The following is a 23,716-nucleotide window of genomic DNA, read 5'->3' as shown; positions in this document are numbered from 1 at the left end:
CAGTTCACACTGCCCTATGCGAACGGCTGGGAGTGTCAATGAAATGTTAATGACACCCCCAGATCCGTCCGCATATCGCAGTGCGATCTGCAGACTCGCACAGGAATCGGATCGCATGGTGTGAACACCCATGCGATCCGATTCTGTTGCGGACCAAAAAAAGGGTCCCGTGCGAGTTTGCTGCGGGAGCGATGCGAATTCAGCCATACTATCTGTATGGCTGAACTCGCATCACTACGGAGATGGGATGTGATTTGCACTGCAGTGCGGTGCGAATCACATCCGGATCTCCCCCCGCAGCAGTGTGAACCCGGCCTGAACGTCCGTTTACCAGCAGCCGTGTACACGAGGCCTTACTGCCCGTTTTCTGACACTTCGTGTCTGCACTTCACAAACTACAGGACTGAGAAAAGAAAGAAAGAGCATGGAAGCATGAGGGTAATATGCACCTTCTAATTTGTCTTTCCCATACTTCTCTTTTAAGTCAATCCAACTTTTTTTTAACACAGAGAAACCCTTGCAATAACTTAAAGAGGAAGTAAACCCTGATGAGTTTACTTCCTCTTTCATTCACTGCAAAGGTAAAGCATAATGGACTACTATGCATCACATAGTAGCCCATTATGTGTCACTTACCTGACACAGGAGCCAGCGAAGTCACCGGCTGTCCCCTGTAGTCCGGCGCATCCATCTTCTCCGTGGGTCTCGCTGCTCCGCCACTGTCATTCGGCGAAGCCGCGACGACGTCACTTCCGCGCATGTGCACGGGAGCGCGCCACATCTCCGTTGACCACGGCGTGCTCAGTGCGCCTGCGCGCTGCTGTCTATGGCGCATGCGCCATAGACAGCGGTGCCTGGTTTTCGGCAAAAATCTCCTAAACCGTGTAGGTTTAGGATCTATTTCTTGGACCTACAGGTAAGCCTTAATCTAGGCTTACCTGTAGGTCAAAGTTGGTTGTAACGGTTTACAACCACTTTAAGAACACCTGCTAACAATTACTATAGCTACAGCTCACAGTACATTGGCATGAACAAAGAATGTGGCATTTAGAACACCCCTGGGTGTCAATTTAGGTTTAACATATTTTCAGTTATTAATCATAATAATTTAATAAAAATAATTTAACAATAATAAGGTAAATAAATAAATAAATAAAGCAGTGCTCCCACTCATTCATGGTATGTACACTGCGGGTCAGAGAAGAGTGCCCTTACTTTGGTGATTAATGGAGAAGAACCCCCCCCCCCCCCTTTATGTTTATGAAGATTGGGAAAGGGACCCATTACACTGGTGGCCAGTGGGAAGAATGTCCCTCTTACGGCTAGCTAAACAGTGGTGACCACTGGTGTCAGTGGCTACTGATCTGAGAGGCAGAAATTGCTCATTTCTCAGGGAACCGCTACCAACCTCTGGAGGAACCCTGGATGGAGAATGGCTGGTCTAATTACAAACTGTGACATGATATAAGTTACACACCTAAACAAACACAGCTGTCCCAAAACTAAGTTCATACTTACTCTGATCATTGCCCTCTGCTGGGAATTCCTCATGACGCAGAAAGAACTTCACCTCTTCCCTGCGTGGGCCCCACTTCTGCAAGTGATCAAACATCAGGTGATCAAAGGGCAGGGGACGTTCTATAAGAAAAAAGAAGAAAAAAAAGTTAGATAAGCCCCAGTCTAAAAATATACACCGATTTTTTTTTTTTACATACTGGTTGGATTGGGGGGCGGGGGGAGGGGCATTTTTAAAAATAGATCTAGTTCGATTTTTCCCCCCCCCCCCACTTTAAGTCACTCTAATAGCCTAGATGAAGTACTTGTAGGTCACTTTTTGTCCACTAGGTTAGTGGGGCTAATAATTAGCAGTAGAGAAGAGGAGCAACAAAAACTGAAGAGAGGTGGTGGGTTCCACGGGAGCGTGAACCATCAATTCCATAAGGTGGTTGGGTTGGGGTGGGTGGGCGGTTTGAGGACCATTTTAAAGAATATACTGTATATAAATTAAGGTGTTCGTCCACTTTAAAGTATGTATACCTAAAAGGCAAACCTTAATTTTTAGCCATGAGGTTCTGCATTGTTATACTCTACAATGGTTTATATACTATTGTCCATTTTGAAAATGTGTGTTTTATCGTAAATCCAAAAAAGTTTCAATTACATAGTATTGAAACATGTTTAATTACTAAATCAAGCACAATTACAAGGCTTGAGAAAGACAGGCTCAAGCTTCATGCACATAATAAAAATATCGGACAAGTGATTGTAGTTTTTTTTTTTTTGCATACTAGTCCCATGTCAAAAATTTAAGAGATTACTCAAATTACTTGTATGACAGAATACAACTTCCGAAGCGATGTAATGTATTTTTTCGTTTCTGAGCATATGTAGTCTTTGTCTTCTGATTTTTTTTTTTCAGACAAATATTGTATTGATTAACTCCTTATAGCCGGCGCCTCCCTGCCCTTTAAGGGGTCTAGGATGCCAAGTGGCAGGGGTTATGATCACGTGACTTTCCATTCGCTGCCGATAACCATGTCGGGAGCACACAGGCCGCATGCTCTCGGCACAGCTGTATCCCACCAATTCATGCAAATATGCGGCCGCTCTGCGCCAAGGCCCACCTGCTAAAAGGCTGCATATTTGCGTGTGGCCAGTGCCAACAGGTTAAACAAAATTTGCATGATCTGGTATCATACTAAAAAAAATTTTGTGTTTGCCCCTTCAGATAATTTTGGATGAACTGCCGAGATCGGTTCTCGAAAGCTGTGTACTAAGCTGTCACGCACACTGGACATTAGAAAAATATTTTTCTGCTGTCTTGCATTAGCTTTTTTTAGCAAAAAACACCTCTTTAAAAAAAGCTATGGGATCAAAAACACTGGTTAGCCAAGTTTTACCACGTTTACCGCAGTTCGAGCGTTTTTACAGCTCAACTTCTCTCAAAACCCACTAGTTCTGAGGGAGGGGCTCCAGACAGAAAACACCCCAGCCAAAAAACCTTGATAACAGCCTGTGGACGCATGGACATATACTGCGGAGTTTATTCGCTGTAGGAAAAAAAAATATATATAAAAAAACACCCGAAGCCGAAAACAGCAGCTGAAAAAAATAGTGTGAATAAGGCCTAACGACCAGATTATCGTACGATTGTTTCGAAAGCGGTATTATTCTTCCGCCTTTCTGATCGTGTGTACTAGGCTTCATTCTGATTAATCTTATGGATGCCTCAATGTACCTGGTGGTCCCCTAAATAGGTAATCACTGCAATTTATAAGCAGCTTTATCAGTATATACAATTAAAATTCATGAAGCCAGATTTGCAGAAGGCAATGTGATTACATTTGCTTCGTCAATATTGTCGTGTTATCAGTCATAAGTTATAAGTTATATGGTTCTTGTGGGCTTCATAAAATTCCAACTGGCAGGTGTTCCTTATCTCCACTTAAAGAGGGATTCCACCTACAAAAAAAAAATATTAAAAGCCAGCAGCTATAAATACTACAGCTGCTGACTTTTAATAAATGGACACTCACCTGTCCCGGGTTCCAGCGATGCCGGCAGCCGAGGCCGATCGATCGCTCGGCTCTCGGCTGCTGCCGTCACCATTCTAGGTGAGGGAATCAGGAAGTGAAGCGAATCGGCTTCACTTCCCGGTTCCCTACTGTGCATGCGCGAGTCGCGCAGTGCAATAGGAATTCTCCGCGCTGTCTCTGAGACCCGCGTGTGTGACCCAGCAGACAGCTCGGCAGGACAGGAAATGACAGACTCCCACGGGAGTCTATGCCCGGAAGTGGGTGTAAATACCTGTCACAGGTATCTCCACCCCCCCCCCCCACCCCGTAAGGTGCCAATTGTGACACCGGAGAGGGGGGAGGGTTCCGATCAGCGGAAGTTCCACTTTAGGGTGGAATCCCGCTTTAAAGAGGAACCAAACCTTGGAAACCAAGTAAAATTCAGGCAGAGGGGAAAGCACTAGTCGCGCCAAAGCTCCTAAACTCAACTCCATAAAAGCCTGTGTCCATGTACACTACAGCTGCACGATTAATCGTTAAAAAAAAAAAAAAAAAAACATGATCTCGATTCACCCCTCCTGACGATCTCTTCCGCTGAGAATAGGCGATTCTTTCATATAACAAGTGGAGAGATTATCTGCTCACTCAGCTGTCAAAAGAAAGCATCTGGGGGAATCTGCCAAGTTTAGAACTTGAAACATTGTAACTAACTCTTACTTCTTAGATCAAAGGGAAAGAACTTCTGTGTAAACAAATAATCTGGGCAGTCTGCCAAGCTTTCAACCAGATGTAAATGCAGGAAGTTTAACCACTTAAACTCTAAATCTTTTTCTGACACTTCTGAAGTTAAAATCAATATTTTTTGCTAGAAAATTACTTGGAACCCCCAAACAAACACATACACACATTATATATATACACACACACACACACACACACACACACACATACATACATACATATATATATATATATATATATATATATATATATATATATATATACATACACACACACATAATTGTAATGTAACTGTAATGTCTGCCCTCATGTTGTAAAGCGCTGAGCAAACTGTTGGCGCTATATAAAACTTGTATAATAATAATAATAATAATATATACACACACATACATACACACACATATATATATATATATATATATATATACACACACACACACACACACACATACATTATATATATATATATATATATATATATATATATATATATATATATATATATATATATATATATATATATATATATATATATATATATATATATATATATATATATATAAATAAATAATTTTAGCAGAGACCCTAGGGAATAAAATGGCAATTGCTGCAATATTTTATGTCACACTGTATTTGCCCAGCGGTCTTTCAAATGCAATTTTTTGGGAAAAATACACTTCAGTAAATAAAATAAAAAAGCAACAGTAAAGTTAGCACAATTTTTTTGTTTTAGGCTCCATGCACACTGAAGCTCAAAAAAGCTATTTCTGGACGCCAGATTGCTGGCAGAAAACGCTGGTTGAAAAACCTGCTTTTAACAGCGTTTTAATACTAGCGTTTATGAGCGTTTTACAGCGTTAGCGTTAATGGGCGTTTTTTATAAAAATACACAGAGGACACTCCAAAAATCCCACAATGCATTGAAAAATAGAATGCCGAACACTAATGAACGAGCGTTTATGAGCGTTTACAAGCGTTTATGAGCGTTTATCAGCGTTTGTCGTTTTTTGGCGCTGAAAAACGGCACTTTGAACGCGAATTTCTGGCGTTCAGAAAAAAGCCCATAAACTCCACTGCTCATTAAAGCTGAAAAACGTCCATGTGTGCATGGACACATAGGCTAACAGAGTGGAGTTTATGGGCTTTTACAAAAAACGCCCAAACTCCAATAAACTGCAGTTTATCAGCTTCAGTGTGCATGGAGCCTAAATGTGAAAGATGATGTTACACTGTGAGAATCATGAGAGAATAGTGATCTATCATCTAAGCAAAAAAATAGTGATTCTCATTTTAGCCAGAATCGTGCAGCTCTAATGTACATAAAGGCTTTTAGGCTTGTTTAGGAGCGGTTGCGGTTAGGGGAGGTTTCACCTCCCCTAACCTCCCTCTTCTGAACATGGAAGAATCCCGTTCAGGATAGAAACGTTTTGACCACTGGCCGCAAAACGAGCCAAATTGCAGCGTTATTTTTCTGCGTTTTCCCCACGGCCAAAAGTAGTTCAAGTGTACATGAAGCCTGAAGCCCCAAACACACCATCTGTTTTTCCTGTGGAGTTTTTCCTTCAGATTTACCAAAACAATATGGAGGTCAAACCTTAGGAGTTTCAATGTGTATGCAAATAGGGCAGGCCCTTGCACTACATGGTTTTGGTAAACCTGAAGGAAAATCTCAGCAGAAAAACAGATAACCTCAGGGGCTTTACAGACTGAAAATGCCTTGTTCTGAACAGTGTTTTGGTGTGAAGGTGGCCATCTTGCTTTCTCATGTAAAGCCTCCAGCAGATTAATCGACAACTAATCTATTATGAAATGAATTGATTACTATTTTCATAATCGATTAATTGGCCAGTAACATAATGGGGTTTAAAAAAAAAAAAAAAATGAGCCCTATATAGTACAAAAAGAGCAAATAATCGCTACTGTAAATATTACTTTCACTGTTCTACAGTAAAAAAATGAACCCCTTACAGTAGTGATTATCTGCTTTTTTTCTACTATAAAGGGCTCATTTTAGTTTTTTTAACCCCAATATGTTACTAAACGTCTTAGGCCTGGTTCACATCTATGCGTTTTATGGTGCTTTTTGCAGAAATGCACTACAGTTCATTTACATGGTTTCCTATGGGACACGTTCACATCTGAAAGGGTGAGGGACTTTTAACGCAAAATGGTGCTTTATCGGTTCAATATACTTCAATGGAGAAGCTGCAGAAAAGCGTGTAATGCGTTTTTGCAGCAATTTGTGTTTTTTAATCCGCCCAAAGCAAAGGCAAAAATGCAAATTGCAGCAAAATCGCGTGCGCAAAAATCAAAACGCACAGCAAAAAGCACTGCAGAAACAAATCAAAAGCAAATTAGAGAATATTCAGATTTAAAATCTTTGAACATACGCTGAATGAAAGAATTTTGTTTGAAATTTTCACTTGTTTTTAACATTCTGTTTTTAAAATGAATGTCATTTCTGAACGAAAACCACATCCACTGTCTGAAAATTCCTTTGACTAAGAAGTTTTCTATTACTTCTAAATTTTCCCGTCACTGTGGTTGAAAATGAACGTCAATTTGACCCACTTTTTTTTTTTTTAAAGGTTATTAACCGATTAATCGAAACATTAATCGGCCAACTAAGCGATTATGAAAATAATCGTTAGTTGCAGCCCTACACCAAATCTCACTCTGTGAGAGATCTCCTGAGATTAGAAGTCAGAGGTACAAAAGCCTTTATTCTCACACTGAAGATATACAAATGCTGTATAAGTCTGTAAGTAATGTACAGAAGTGCCTAGGCACCCTCACGTACCAGGAAATGCAGTTAATGCGCTATGTTTCAGGGAGAACTCCTAAAAACTGCTAAGGCCAAATTAACATTTTCCTTATAACATGGCAAGTCTACCTTTGGAGTTGAAATATGCTTCAAGAGGAAGTAAAGGCAAAAAATTATTTTTTAAGAAAAACACACACTGTAAGGCAAAGGCATAATGAGCCAGTATGCATAGCATACTAGCTCATTATGAATAACTTACCTGAGAACGAAGCTCCCGAAGCGGTCCTCCGTCTTCCTCTTCACCACTGCCATTAATCCCGGAGCGACTTCCAGGTATCGTGGCTCCGGTGCTGTGATTCGCCAGAGCCGAGATGACGTCACTCCCGCGCATGGGAACCGACACTCGCGGCATATCGCCGTGCTCTGCGGCCTGCCCAGTGCGCCTGCACACTGCTGTCTATGGCGCATATCTCCTAAACCATGGGTCTTCAAACTACGGCCCTCCAGTTGTTCAGGAACTACAATTCCCATCATTCCTAGCCATGTCTGTGTATGCCAGAGTTTTACAATGCCTCATGGGATGTGTAGTTCCGCAACAGCTGGAGGGCCATAGTATGAGGATCCCTGTCCTAAACCGTATAGGTTTAGGAGATATTTCTTGGACCTACAGGTAAACCTTAATCTAGGCTTACCTGTAGGTCAAAGTTGGTTGTAAGGCTGGGTTCACACTGGAGCGATGCGGGAACGCCGCTAATCCACGGCGTTTTCCCGCATCGCATGCCTCCCGCCGGCAGTTCACACTGCCCTATGCGGACTGCTGGGAGTGTCAGTGAAATCCATGCGATCCGATTCTGCTGCGGACCAAAAAAAGGGTCCCGTGCGAGTTTGCGGCGGGTGCAATGCAAATTCAGCCATACTATCTGTATGGCTGAACTCGCATCGCACAGAGATCGGATGTTATTTGCACTGCAGTGTGGTGCGAATCACATCCGGTTCTCGCTGCCGCAGCGGTGTGAACCCGGCCTCAAGGTCCCATTCCCACCAGAACTTGGTGCAGGCAACACGCGTTCTGTGCAGGTTTCCCACACCATGTACAAAACACACTGCAGTTGGTGTCAATGTTAGTTAACGACACTCCAAATGCCGGTCTCAGGGAATTTACCTGCTCCAGATTGCATGGAACAGAAGTACCACGTGATCCAGTAGCAATGTGTTTCCAGAAGTAGTGCATGCACTGGTTTTGGTGCACAGCGATTTGAGCCCATATAAAACAAATGAGCTCAAATCGCACTGCCTTGAATAGCATTCATTGCATGCTCTTGTGCGATTCCTAGTGTGAACCAGCCCTAACAATAAACCTACAAGGCGGATCAAAAAAAAAAAAAAGGTGTGTGATCCATCCCACTAAATCAAACAGTGTTTGCAGCACCTGGCAGGTGTGGCCACTGAGGCTTTCTGATCGGAGCCTCTGCTCGGAAGGTAGCAGTAGTGGAAGCTAGCACAGGATATACAATCACACAGTGGGGGTTATTTACGAAAGGCACATCCACTTTGCACTACAAGTGCAAACTACAAGTGCAAAGTGCACCTGAAAGAGCAGTCGCTGTAGATCTGAGGGGGATATGCAAGAAAAATAAAACAGCATTTTAGCTTGCATATAATTGGATGATAAAATAAGCAGAGCTTCCCCTCATTTCAAATCTACCCCTCAGATTTACAGCAACTGCACTTCCAAGTGAACTTTCAGTACAATTTCAAGTGCACTTGTAGTGCAAAGTATATTTGCCTTTTCGTAAATAACCCCCTATGTACTCAGCACTCCCTTATACAAACAGCAATACCAAAAACCATATCCTACATAGAAAGCAATCTCCTCAAGGATAACCTTATATAAAATATATCCTGATTGTTATCTTACTGAAAAACTTTAACATATTAAACACTGAAAATGTTACTGAGCTGTGCTTAAGATGGAGTACCCCTTTAAGGTTCTCTGGAGACATTACCTACATTGACAAGTATTTTCTTATGAAGACATTCCATTCCTTATACACAAGTATGAGATAACAATGTGGGGAGGAGGACCGGGACAGAATGTAACCATCATAAAAGGAGAAAAGCTTTTATCTGCTGGTACAGAGTGGTGTGAATATCGTGGAGGAGGACAGGAAGGCAGGTGTGAAGAGCTAAATAATACCCAGAAGGACCCGACTCATCCGGTAACAGAACAGTGCAAATAATGTTCACAATCATGAGTACGGAACACCGTTTGTTAAAGCAAATAAGAGTTATGTCTCGTACACACGGTCGGACATTCCGACCACAAAAACCGTCTGATTTTTTCCGATGGATTTTGTCTGAAACTTGTCTGGCATACACACAGTCGCACAAAGTTCTGAACGAGGTGACGTCAAACACCTCTGTTGGGACTATCAACAGGCCAGTAGTTTTCGTCTCTTTAGTTTATTCTGAGCATGCATGGCACTTTGTCCGTCGGAATGGTCTACACACCATCGAAAAATTGATGCAATCGGATTTTGTTGTTGGAAAAATTTTAGATCCTGCTCTCAAACTTTGTGCGTCGGAAAAATAAGACAGAAAAAGTCTGACAGAGCCCACACACGCTCGGATTTTCCGAGAAAATAATCCGATCCGACTTTTTCCCATCGGAATTTCCGACCGTGTATACAGGGCATTAAAGTGAATATCTGATCAAAATATATGTAGAGCTACTACACAAAAACCATGTACATTTCAACTTTTAAAAATACTGCAATAATCAGAATTAGCCTACCAGAAATCCAGGGAGCGCATACCTTCCTGTAGTGACCAGAACAAAAAAAAAAGTGCAGTGCTACAATAAATAGTGAATGTCTATGAAATAGTTATAGTCTCATGTGCAATTAGGTAGAAAGTCCTTAATAGTTTCCAAAGATCAATCGTGACCATGTGGGGTTGCCAAAAAACTCACCAGAGAGAATGTGAATCAGCATATAAAAAATAACATTGAAGATCCAAGTATTGCTCAGTGTACCTTAACTGTGATATCCCTTCACCATTCTATGCACACGATTAAGACCCATTTCACACTGCCGAGCCTATAGCGTTGGCGGTAAAACGCCGCTATTTTTAGCGGCATTTTACCGTCGGATTTGCGGCGCATTTCGGCCGCTAGCGGGGCGATTTTACCCCCGCTAGCGGTGAGAAAGGGTTAAAACCGCCTGCAAAAGCGGAGTTTTGCAGGCGCCATTGCCGCGCTGCCCCATTGATTTCAATGGGGAGCAGTGGTGGAGGAGCGGTAAACACACCACTCCAAAGAAGCTGCTGGCAGGACTTTTCCTGACGTCCTGCCAGCGCACCGCTCCGGTGTGAAAGCCCTTGGGGCTTTCACACTGGAATGAATGGTGCAGCAGTTTGAGGGCAGATTGCAGGCGCTATGTCTAACGCTATAGCGCCTGCAAAACACCCTCGGTGTGAAAGGGCTCTGACACCCCTTTCACACCAGGGCGTAAAGAAGCTGCACCATTGTTTGTAGTGTGAAAGGCGGTGCACTGGCAGGACGTCAGAAAAAAGTCCTGCCAGCAGCTTCTTTGGAGCGGTGAAGGAGCGGTGTGTTTACTGCTCCTCCACCGCTGCCCCCCATTGAAATCAATGGGGCAGCGCTGTAATGCCTCCGGCAAAACGCCGCTAATGCAGCGTATTGCCGGCGGTTTTAACCCTTTCGCGGCCGCTAGCGGGGGGTAAAAGCGCCCCGCTAGCGGCCGAAATGCGCTGCAAATCCGCCGCAAATCCGGGCGGTGTGGTGTGAAAGGGGTCTAAAACGTTACGGGCCTTGTATTAATATCCTGGAGCCTGTTGACATTTCATTCAGAGTTGTATTCAGCCGGGAAGAACCTCATGGGAGACTGGCAAAAAGATGTACAAAAGATGGCCGTCGCTCCCAGCATGAAGACATTTACTATATTTTATGTAGCGCTGCACTTTTTTTTATATAAGTTCTGGCTTATTCACTTCACGTTATAAGTTCTGGCTGTTTCTTGAATATTTTATCAGCACTCACTTATTTTATTTTGCTTCCTGTATTGAGCTGACAACGCTGCCTTTGCTGCAACCAAATATCAAGCAGTGTTGTCAGCTCTGCCTGAGTTAGCACTTCTCATAACAAATAGAAGTGAGGCGGGAAAAAATGAGGTTCGAGAGCTTATAGAGGATGTTGCAGAGCTTACATAGAATGCATTAAGGTGAAAAAACACCTTTACAACCCCTTTAGGCCCCTTTCACACATGCGGACATTATGTCCGTATTTCATCCTTCCGTTTGCGGATGAAATACGGTGTTCTGCCGTATAGTGTCCGGCCATCATGCGCAGTACAGAGCAGACGAAGCTTCGGAAAATCTCCGAAGCTGAACGGCGCCTGCGCCTTGAGTGGAGGTGGTAGCCCCACCATCCAAGCGGACATAGGGTTGTGAACATTAGAGGGCCCCTTCGCGGGCGAGCTTTGCTCACCACGCTTCGGGCTCGGCCTCGCTACACTCGGCTCTTTTATATTCCTACTCTATGTCCACTTGGATGGTGGGGCTAGAACCTGGACTAACGGCGCAGGCGCCGTTCATCCTCGGCAATTTTCGGAATCTGTGTTGCTGTGTACTGCACATGCGCAGTACGCAGCGGACACTATCGGATGGAGGACGTTATATGACAATACACCGGACATGCATGCATTCCTATGGGATAGCAGGTGTCTGCGGGTGAACATCCGCAGACACCCGCTATTGTCTGCCTTCGCAATTGTCCGATTCTGCAGACGGAGGAAAATCCTATTTTTCTATCCGTCTGCAGAGCGGATCGGATGAACACAGACAGACGGTCCATGTTCATCCGATCCCCCATAGAGGAGAACAGAGAGCTGACAGGGCGGTCCCTGCACAGTGTGCCAGGACCGCCCTGTCCGCCGCCGGCTCAGCGGGGACAACGGAGCGATCCCACTGAGCAAGTGGATCATTACTGATCCGTCCCGTGTGGAAGGGGCCTTACGTGGTTAAACTTCCTGCATTTACAGTTGTTGAAAACTTAGTAGTCTTCCCCGATTATTTACACAGAAGTTCTATCCCTTTGATCTAAGAAGGAAGCTTAGTTACAATGTTGCAAGTTAAAAAAAAAAAAAAAAAAAACTTGGCAGATTGCCCGGATGATGTTTTCTTTTGACAGCTGAGTGAGCAGATAGTTTATCCACCTGTTTATATGAAAGAATCGGCAACCTCTGCAGGAGTAATCTCAGAGGGGGTGAATCGAGATCACGATTTTTTTAATGATTGTGCAGCTTCACTGTAAAGGTAAAGCATAATGGGCTACTATGCATCACATAGTAACTCATTTGTTACTTACCTAAAACCGAAGCCTGCGATGTCACCGCTGTCCCCACTAGCAGGGAGCGTCCATCTTTGCCCCACTTCCTTCCAGGCTCTGTGACTGGTCAGAGTCATGCGGGTGCTGCCAGTCACGGCATAACCCCCCATTAGAAACGGCATGATGTGCCCTTTCTAAAGGGCGCATGTGTTGTAGTCATCGGCGCAATGCTTTTAAGTAAATATCTCCTAAACCGTGGAGGTTTAGGAGATATTTCAAGCACCTGCAGGTAAGCCTTAATACATACAAATACAAAAATGGTTGTACAGGGTGTAAAACCACTTTAAAAAGTGTGTTTATTAATTTTCCTGAAGTTCAACTAAATAAGATTAAAAAAAAGTTAGCTCTGCAGAAAAAAAAAAATGTCTTTGATGACCTTGATTGCGGCTGATTATCCCAAATGCTAACAGCTGTCTTGGCAAGATGAGCAACAGAGCCTCAAACGTTATTTATTAAGGTTCAAAAACCATTAACCAGAATGAGTCATTGGTACGGAATTGAACAAACTAGACAAAACTCCATGACTCAACCCCCGTTCGGTTCATGGTTTTATTTAGCGGTTCTGTCAGGAAGCCGGCTTGTTGTGCTCGTAACCGATGTGTGCGCTAATACGGCTCAGCATCAAACATCTGGAAGCTGAAGCCTGCGGCGCTAACGAACTTTAAAAAGCACGAAGTGCCCCGAGAGATGGGACGTGGGCCGCATGGTGCGGGGCCCTTCACAATCAGTTAGCTAAACTGTCCCTTAATTCAGATGCACCAGAGCAGGAATTATGGAAGGGAACATTGTTATTCACCCGAAATGTTATTTGGGAACAAAAAAAAAAAAAAAAGGAAATGGCAGCTTTGTGCATAGCATTATCGCCTCGTAGGCTGAGGTCCTGGATTCAAATCCCCTGCAATTACTGCGGGCATAGAGTTTGTGTGAGTTTCTATTGGGGGCTCCCATTGCCTTGCATAGTCAAAATATAGATGTTCAATCAGCTTCCATCCAAACTGATCTCATTGTATGTGCATTTTTATATCTAATACACGACTTAAAGTGGTTGTAAACCTCAGACATGAAATATGAACAAAATCATATCTCCCTATAGTGTGTACTTGTCTCTATCCAGAGCACCAAGTTCAATTTCTGTCTGCTGCTTCGTTCCTCTGCTAACATCATAAATCACTTCTGCCAAGTTTTCCTGACACCAAGAGAAAATTGGTGTCAGGAGAGGGAGCTCCAGCTGATTGACAACCTCAGTTCTGTTCCTGTGTCTTTCCACTCCAATAGGCTCTCAGAGTTCGCCTCAATGAGATCTGCAGAGCATAACAAGCTCTCTGTCCTCTTTTTTTTCTGACAGCTCAGATAAGCGTTAGAAATTATCCACTTTGAAAGGATGCAGAGAAGACTGAGGATAAACAGGTACAACTTCTGTATAAGGATTTGTTTCAGCTCTGTGTATTACCTGAGGCCAATCCCCTCACTAGGTATATGTAAGGCTCCGTTCACAACTGAGTGTACTGGAATCTATTCTAGAATCATGGCAAAACACGGGATGCGTTTGCAATGCCATTATTTCTTAACAGCACCCCAAACGCGGCGCAACGCTAATTTCAGGGGGGGGGGCATGTGGTAAGGCTATATTGGGCTTTTTATGAGTAAAAGAAGTACATATTATGGATATCTAGAGAAATGAGAATTCTCAAGTAAAAGTATTTAAAATGGATGGGATATTCATATTATTGATAATGAAAAAAATGTATTTTTTTTTTGTATCTGTACCCATTTATCTTATATATGTTTTTTTAGAAACAGGATGTTTCTGGAGTGCTTCCTATGGGATTTTGGAGGGCGATTCCATCTCGTCGGGCTGGCTAAGGACAGGATGAAGTTATGCAAATTTTCAGGGATTACCCAATTGATTCCTGGTGTGTGAAATGTGGCGATAAGAGATGTGAAACAATTTGTCATTATAACTTTGTTCCAACCTGAAGAAGGGCACAAGCTTTACTGCACGAAACTGCTGAACTGGAACTGGTATGATATGCAATTTATTTGTATGTGACGATCTTTGAATAAATCATCTTAAGTGCAGCAATCCTTTGACTGGTTTCTATATATAGCCGAATGGGAAGGTCTGATTGCGTGCCCTAGAAGAAAATTGCAGTGTGCAGTTTACCCTACCTTTATATATATATATATATATATATATATATATATATATATATATATATATATATATATATATATATATATATATACACACACACACACACACATACACACACACACACACACATACACACACATATATACATACACACACACATACACACACACATACACACACATATATACATACACACACACACTGTATCTCACAAAAGTGAGTGCACCCCTCACATTTTTGTAAATATTTTATTCTATCTTTTAATGTGACAACACTGAAGAAATTGCACTTGTCTACAATGTAAAGTAGTGAGTGTACAGCTTGTATAAAAGTGTAAATTTGCTGTCCCCTCAAAATAACTCAACACACAGCCATTGATGTCTAAACCGCTGGCAACAAAAGTGAGTGCACTCCTAAGTGAAAATGTCTAAATTGGGCCCAAAGTGTCAATATTTTGTGTGGCCACCATTATTTTCCAGCACTGCCTGGAGGGTTACTCTTGGGCATGGAGTTCACCAGAGCTTCACAGGTTGCCACTGGAGTCCTCTTCCACTACTCCATGACATCACGGAGCTGGTGGATGTTGGAGACCTTGCTGCTCCTCCACCTTCCATTTGAGGATGTCCCACAGATGCTCAATAGGGTTTAGTTCTGGAGACATGCTTGGCCAGTCCATCACCTTTACCCTCAGCTTCTTTAGCAAGGCAGTGGTCGTCTTGGGAGGAGTGTTTTGGGGTTGTTATATTGGAATACTGTTCTGTGGCCCAGTCTCCGAAGGAAGGGGGTAATGCTCTGCTTCAGTATGTCACAGTACATGTTGGCATTCATGGTTCCCTCAATGATCTGTAGCCCCCCAGTGCCGGCAGCACTCATGCAGCCCCAGACCATGACACTCCCACCACCATGCTTGACTGTAGGCAAGCCACACTTGTCTTTGCACTCTTTACCTGGTTTTCACCACACACACTTGACACCATCTGAACCAAAATTAGTTCAACTTGGTCTCATCAGACCAGAGAACATGGTTCCAGTAATCCATGTCCTCAATTTGCTTTTCTTCAGCAAACTGTTTGCGGGCTTTCTTGTGCATCATCTTTAGAAGAGGCTTCCTTCTGGGACGACAACCATGCAGACCAAGTTTATGCAGTGTGCTGTGTCAGGTCTGGGCTCTGGCTGGGCCATTCCAAAACGTTAATCTTCTTCTGGTGAAGCCATTCCTTTGTTGATTTGGATGAATTCTTTGGGTCGTTGTCATGCTGAAAGATGAAGTTCCTCTTCATGTTCAGCTTTCTAGCAGAAGTCTAAAGGTTTTGTGCCAATATTGACTGGTATTTGAAACTGTTCATAATTCCCTCTACCTTAATTAAGGCCCCCGTTCCAGCTGAAAAAAAACAGCCCCAAAAGCTTGATGCTGCCACCACCAGGCTTCACTGTGGGTATGGTGTTCTTTTGGTGATGTGCAGCGCTCTTTTTGCACCAAACATATCTTTTGGAATTAAGGCCAAAAAGTTCAACCTTGGTTTCATCAGACATTTTCCCCATTTGCTTTTGGGAGACTTCAGATGTGTTTTTGCTAAATTTAGCCAGGCTTGGATATTTTTCTTCTTAAGAAAAGGCTTCAGTCTTCCCTCTCTACCCCATAGCCCAGACATGAAGAACACAGGAGATTTTGTCACATGTACCACACAGCCAGTACTTGCCAGATATTCCTGGGGCCTCTTTAATGTTGGCCACTTGGCAGACCCCTGAGCAGTTTACTTCTCGTCTTTTCATCAATTTTGGAGGAATGTCACCGTTGTGGCATTTTTTCTCCGCTTGACGATGACCGTCTTCACTTTGTTCCATGGTATATCTAATTCCTAGGAAATTCTTTCGTACCCTTTTCCTGACTGTTACCTTTTAACAATGAGATCCCTCTAATGCTTTGGAAGCTCTCTGCGGACCATGGCTTTTGCTGTAGGATATGTCTAAGAAAACGTCATGAAAGACCTACTAGAACAGCTGAACTTTATTTGGGGTTAATCAGAGGCACTTTAAAATGATGGCAAGTGTGTGCCGACTCCTATTTAACATGAGTTTGCTTGTGATTGCTTATTTCTGAACACAGCTACATCCCATTATATGAAGGTGTGCACACTTATGCAACCCCATTATTTTATTTTTTTATTTTTACATATGCATACATACACACGCACACATACATACATACATCCATACATACAGTACTTTGAGAAAGTATTAATACCCCTTGAAATTTTCCACATTTTGTCATGTTACAACTGAAAACTTTAAATGTATTTTATTGGGATTTTACTAAGACAAAACACAAAGTGGCACATAATTGTAAAGTGAAGTGAAAATGATAAATGGTTTTCAAAAATGTTTACAAATAAATGAATTGTGGGGCTTGCATTTGTATTCAACCCACTTTACTCTGATAGCCGAAGACCGTTTCAACCTCACAGCATAGGCGTGGTAGAGGCAGAAAGGCGCTACACAGCCAGTGCAGGGTGCATGACGCTGACACGCAGTGACGGCGCCCCCCGCCCCCCACCGCAACCAGCGGGGGGTAAATTAAGGGAGACCCGGCAGGCGTGTTACAGCTCCCAGGATGGGAGAAACGATCATGCATGGCAGATCAGCCGGGCAGTGATTACATAACTATATCAATTTGAAACATACTAGGAGTAAATACATAAAAATAAACATAAGAGGGAGATTAAGGGCCGGTTCACACTGCAGGCGAGGCGAGGCGACTCCGACTTGCCTCGCCGCGACCTCAGCGGCAACTTGCAGATGACTTCTGTATAGAAGTCAATGCAAGTCGCCCCGAGGTCGCCCAAAAGTAGTACAGGAACCTTTTTTCTGAGTCGGAGCGACTCGAGTCGCTCCTCTCAGAACGGTTCCATTGTACAGAACGGGGGCGACTTGCGAGAGCGAGGCGAGGCGAGTCGTGTCGCTTCGCATCGCCCGCTGTGTGAACCGGCTCTAATAAATAAATGTTGGTAGATTGAGTAGCAAGCTTACTCATAATGGTAAGTAGATCAACAGGATCAGAGGGCTAACAGGATGACCCCTATTACAGGGGACAAACAAAAAATAATGATAAACATTGTAGAGCAAAAACCATGCGCTTCCATCCCTGAGTCTAGTTACAGAAAGAAGTTAATTTTTAGGAACTTTAAATGTATTTATGGTCTGGTAAGGCCAGGTATTCCATCCTTTGGGACTTTGAAATGATGGCCTGGTAATACTTCAATATCATAAATATGGCAGCCTCCTAGCCACGAAACGTGTAGAGCTGCCTGTTCGTTATACCTCCACATACATTTATTCTTACAAATTAATTTATCACCAATACCTAATTCAGGATCAATGAGGCCATAGGTTTTATAAGTCTTATTAGTTATTATGATTTTTCATGCATTTGTCTTTGGTGAACTATTAATTATTTTTTGTCTGCCATATTTATGATATTGAAGTATTATTTGTGTATTGTACTGCTTTTGTATTAATTTATGTTTTTTTTTTTTTCCATTTTATATTACTATCTGTATTGCATGGCATGCAATTAATTAAACCTGATTATGTTCACCTATTTACCTATCTGGCTAACCACGAGCTTCATTTAAAGTCCCAACTTTTGGCTCTGCCCTCCATTTTCCAAACAACTGCAAACCTGTCCACCTAAACTGACTGGCCGGGCAAGGAGAGCAATAATCAGAGAAGCAGCCAAGAGGTCCATGGTAACTCTGGAGGAGCTGCAGAGATCCACAGCTCAGGTGGAAGAATCTGTCCACAGGACAACTATTAGTCGTGCTCTCCACAAATCTGCCCTTTATGGAAGAGTGACAAAAAGAAATCCATAAGAAGTCCTGTTTGCAAGAAGCCATGTAAGGAACACAGCAAACATGTAGGTGATCTGGACAGATGAGAGCAAAATGTAACTTTTTGGCCTAAAAGCAAAACGCTATGTGTGGTGGAAAACTAACACTGTACATCACCCTAAACACACTATCCCCACTGTGAAACATGGTGGTGGCAGCATCACGTTGTGGGGATGCTTTACTTCAGCAGGGACAGGGAACCTGGTCAGAGTTGATGGGAAGATGCAGGGCAATCTTAGAAAAAAACCTGTTATGCCACGTACACACGACCGGACTTTTTGACAGCAAAGCTCCGTCGGAATGAGTCCGTCGGACAATTCGATCTTGTGTGGGCTCCATTGGACCTTTGCTTGCCAAAAATCTGGCGGACTTTAGAAATAGAACATATTTTAAATTTTTCCACCGGAACTCCGCCGGACCCAGTTCCAATCGAGAAATCCGCTCGTGTGTATGCTAGTCCGACAGACAAAAACCGACGCGAGGGCAGCTATTGGCTACTGGCTATGAACTTCATTATTCTAGTCCGGTCATACGTCATCACATTCTAAACCGTCGGACTTTGGTGTGATTGTGTGTGGCCAAGTCTGTTCATTCGGAAAGTCCGTCAGAACTCAGTCAGAACTCCGCTGAAAGTCCATCGGACCTAGTCCCTCGAAAAGTCCGGTCGTGTGTACGTGGCATTAGAGTCTGCAAAAGACTTGAGACTGAGGCGGAGGTTCACCTTCCAGCAGAACAACACTAAACATACAGCCAGAGCTACAATGGAAATGTTTAGATCAGTGGTTCATAACTCTAGTTCTCAGGACTCACTCACAGGCCAGAATTTAAATATTACCTTCGGGCAGCGATGGCGAACCTTGGCACACCTGATGTTTTGAAACTACATTCCCCACGATGCTCATGCACTCTGCGGTGTAGTTGAGCATCATGAGAAATGTAGTTCCAAAACATCCTGGGTGTCAATGTTAGCCATCAAAGCCTTAGGGAGATGAAGACTAGAATACTGCAATCACCGAATTATATTACCTGTGATATATTTCAGTTACATTGCAAACCTGGCCTGTTAGCGAGTCCTGAGAACAGGAGTTGAGAGCCACTGGTTTAGACCAAAGCATATTTATGTGTTAAAATGGTCCCAGTCCAAGTCCAGACCTAAATCCAATTGAGAATCTGTGGCAAGATTTGAAAATTGCTGTTTACAGACGCTCTCCATCCAATCGGAGAGAGCTTGAGCTATTTTGCAAAGAAGAATGGGCAGAAATGTCCCTCTCTAGATGTGCAAAGTTGGTAGAGACATCCCCAAAGAGACTTGCATACAAATGTACACCATGCTTTTCAGTCTTTTTTTTTTTTTAAAGATTTTATAAATGTTTTACAAGTGAACACAAGAGTAACAATACAGTAAAGTAAATAAAGGGGGTTAAGTGCCCGTTCACACTACCACAACTTGTCAGGTGACTTCGCCGCCTGACAAGTCGCGCTCCGTTCTGTACTATGGAACCGTTCTAATAGGAGCGGCTCCGACTTAGAAAAAGGTTTCTGTACTATTTTTGGGGCGACTTCAGGCGACTTACATTGACTTCTATACAGAAGTCATTTTGCAAGTCGCTGCTGAAGTCTTGTGCAGGTCGTGTCTGTGAGTCGCGCTGCAAGTTGTGCCGCCCCTGTGTGAACCGGCACTAACAAAGCACCAATTCGGTATTGCAGAAAAACAAAGAACATATTTGTGAGTCATGGTGAGAGCGGAGGAAGGAGCCAGCATACATGTCATTTATCGGCTCCTTCCTTTTCATCAGTAATCACTGGCCCTGTCCACTCATAACTAATAAACAGGAGCCGCTGTCTCCTGTCCATTCATCTTCAGTGCAGTTGAGGTTGCAGAGACAGTAACGGGGGAATCTCCACCTCAAAGGGTGATTTCAAGACCCCCCCCAACAGGGCTGATAAAAAAAATAATTATAATAAAAAAGATAACCATTGTAATAATTATTCTAACGTGGAAATTGTAAAAAAAACAAACACACATAAGGCCTCTTTCACACGGGGCGGATCAGTAAAGATCCGCCCCGTGATGATCCGCTTGCTCAGCGGGGATCGCTCCGTTTTCCCCGCTGAGCCGGCGGCGGACAGGGCGGTCTCTGCACACTGTGCAGGGACCGCCCTGTCAGCTCTCCGCTCTCCTCTATGGGGGATCGGATGAATACGGACCGTCTGTCCGTGTTCGTCCGATCCGCTCTGCAGACGGATAGAAAAATAGGATTTTCCTCCGTCTGCAGAATCGGACAGTTGCGGAGGCGGACGAAATCGGGTGTCTGCGGATGCTCATCCGCAGACACCCGCTATCCCATAGGGATGAATGTATGCCCGTATTTCATCCGCAAACGGATGGATGAAATACGGACATACCATCCGCATGTGTGAAAGGGGCCTAACACTGACAGCGTCCACTCCCAGAGAGGGGGAGGAGGACACAGGAGCAGAGAGGAGAGCAGAGAGCAAGGCTGTGGATGATGAAGGCATGTAAACTGACCACGATGTCAGGGCTCAGTACCCATGATACACCGTGGTGAGTTTACAAAGGGGAGGGCAGAAACTGTCTAGGTTATACTGGGGGTCAAATGACACAGCACAAGCACTGTGCTGTATAACATGCTTTAAGGGAACCGGATCCCATTTTTTTTTTTCGTTAAAACGATTTAGAGACGGTTCACACAGGGGCAACACGACTTCCAACATGACTTTTGGAGGCAACTTGAACACGACTTGAGTATAAATAACAGCGTGACTTGGGGCGACTTCAACACGACTTTAAGTCGCCCGCAGGCCAGCCGACTTTGGCCATGACCAATCACAGAATAATCAGCTCTCGAGGGGGAACTCCACGCCATATTTTAAATGAAAAAACCGGCATGGGTTCCCCTTCAGGAGCATACCAGACCCTAAGGTCCGGTAAGGATTTTAAGGGAAATCCCCTACGCCGAATAAACAGGAGGGGGCCGGTCTATCGGTACGTCATCAAGAGGCCCGCCTGCTGTAGCCAGAAGAGCCAGCAGGCCTCTCAATGTCAGGGGCAGGACGGAGCTGTGGCCAGCCAAGAGATGGTCTCAGCAGGTCAACGCTGGATCCACTGGATGGGTGAGTATCTGAAATGTGCATATACCACCATTAGGTAAGCAAGGCAAAAAAAAATAAAAATGTTTTTTTTTAAAGAAATGGAGGTTGGCCGGAGGTTTTCTTTCATCTTATCTCTTAGTTCTAAAGTGGTCGACTGACTGTGGGTTGAACAGATATTCTTTTTAATAATTAAAGCGGAGTAAACCCGCTTTCACATTGGTTGTGCTCTCAACCAAACTTTCAATGTCTGGGGTCATAACTGATCACATGTGCAGCATTATGGCAGTGGAAGATTCATTAGAGGCCAAGATGGCAGCTTCCTTCACTGAAAAGGATAGAAGGGTTTACTTCCACTTTAATGAAAATGAAGGACACTGCTATAGTCTATCTACAAAAACAAATCACCCATGATCAAAAAAAAAAAAAAAAAAAATTTTATATTATATATATATATATACACATACATACATACATACACACACACACACACGCTCACGTTGGGAAGACGTTGGGTGTTCCCACAACTTGCATTGCATTTTCCATATAATCACGTATATTAATAATTCAGCTGGGAGAGTCATTTTAAAAGCATTATAAAAATGTAATTAATTAGAACCAAAGACTGGAAACCACTCACCATTCCCTCGCCAAACTTCCGCCAGATAACACGCCCCTTCCCCAGGCTCCTTGCAAAACTCCACCACATCTCGGCATGTTGTCTCCGGGGTTATTGGGACTTCGGTTAATATTTGTTCATTGTTGCTTAGAAACACTGTTAATATTGTCTGCAAGAAAATACAAAAAAAACGACAGTTAGAATGGATCCAAGAACCGAACAGGCTTTGATAACGCAACAATGAAAGAAAAATACGCCACAAAAAAACAAAAAATAAAAATCACCCTTTTCCTCTGTAGCAATATAATTAACTTGGTTGTTATTATGGTTACAGTCTTCAACCTTATTTTTTACGTACACCTGCATTGATATAAACATGGAGGACAAAGCAGTTGACCTCACTTTACAACATTGATTTCCAGCTTCCACGGGGAATGGTATAGCACATACTCTGTACATACATTAATAACTATGTAAAAATTGCCATTCCTGGAATTCTGAAATTTTTCTTCAGTCATGCCATCTATAAAAGGGAATATATAACAAAAATATGTAGATGGCCATTAAATTAGCTGCAAACGTGGAAAAACACTTTAAGCCATTCTTTCCTACCATTTCAGGAGAGGAATCAGGAGAAAATGGGAGGGGTCATCTATTCTATGTCATTTGTCATGCTGTATGGTATGTGAATGTCATTACTGGCACGTGGCACGGCATGTCATGCACATGCTGCATTTACATACCACAACACTGTTCATTGCTGTTCACCCTAAGAGTTAAAGAAAAACTACAGAGCAATAAAACTTTATCCTGCTCTTTAAACACTGACCTCTGGGCAGATAAAAAAAAAAGTTTTAAAGTATATATGAACCCTCATCTTGTAAAACATCCCATTCAGTTTCAAATAAAAATGAAAGGCAAAACGTCTGTATGTAAACAAACAAACAAAAAAAAAATTATAAAATAAATTTTTCCCTTTTGGATGAGTGATTTTATATAAGAGATCACATACCCTCTGTTCTCAGCTGCACATGGAACTTAGAAAGCTAGGGGGAGGAGAAACAGCAATACACCGATCTTCCCAGTGAATGGCTGCGCAGTGGGGGGTGTCAGTACAAGTCTGATCATTGGAGACAAGCAGGCCGAGTTCTCAGCACTGCCAGAAACCTGACCACGCTGTGCTATCATGCCTAGTGTGGTCAGTAATTAATAGGAAAGCAGAAGGAATGATAGGAACACCAGGGGTTTCACACAAAGGAAGCAATACAAAGAGAACAGGATAGCGTCTCATACAAGTACATGGTACAGCAGGCACATACATTTAGGGTGGCACAGTGGTGTATTGGGTAGCACTCTCGCCTAGCAGTAAGAAGGGTCGCTGGTATCGAATCCCAACCATGACACTACCTGCCTGGAGTTTGCATGTTCTCCCTGTGCCTGCGTGGGTTTCCTCCTGGTACTCTGGTTTCCTCCCACAATCCAAAAGACATGCTGGTAGGTTAATTAGTTTCTGTCCA

At 43.2% G+C, this 23,716-nt stretch overlaps 1 protein-coding gene across 5 annotated transcripts in view; it reads right to left on the bottom strand.

Moving 5' to 3' along the window:
• Nucleotides 1–23,716, bottom strand: part of PPP1R13B (protein phosphatase 1 regulatory subunit 13B) — a 198,284-nt gene that overhangs the window by 112,791 nt on the left and 61,777 nt on the right. For all 5 annotated transcript variants that reach the window (XM_077467577.1, XM_077467575.1, XM_077467576.1 and 2 more), the window contains exons 2-3: nucleotides 22,221–22,368; nucleotides 1,519–1,638 (exon numbers count right to left, since the gene is read on the bottom strand). In XM_077467577.1, the coding sequence (XP_077323703.1) occupies nucleotides 1,519–1,638; nucleotides 22,221–22,368 (268 nt within the window). The remainder of the gene's footprint in view (nucleotides 1–1,518; nucleotides 1,639–22,220; nucleotides 22,369–23,716) is intronic.

This window comes from Lithobates pipiens, unplaced genomic scaffold (assembly GCF_037356315.1).
Source record: "Lithobates pipiens isolate NorthernLeopardFrog02 unplaced genomic scaffold, aLitPip1_a1.2 Scaffold_57, whole genome shotgun sequence".
NCBI classification, from domain to species: Eukaryota; Metazoa; Chordata; class Amphibia; order Anura; family Ranidae; genus Lithobates; species Lithobates pipiens.
This window is presented reverse-complemented; position numbering and strand designations above follow the sequence as displayed.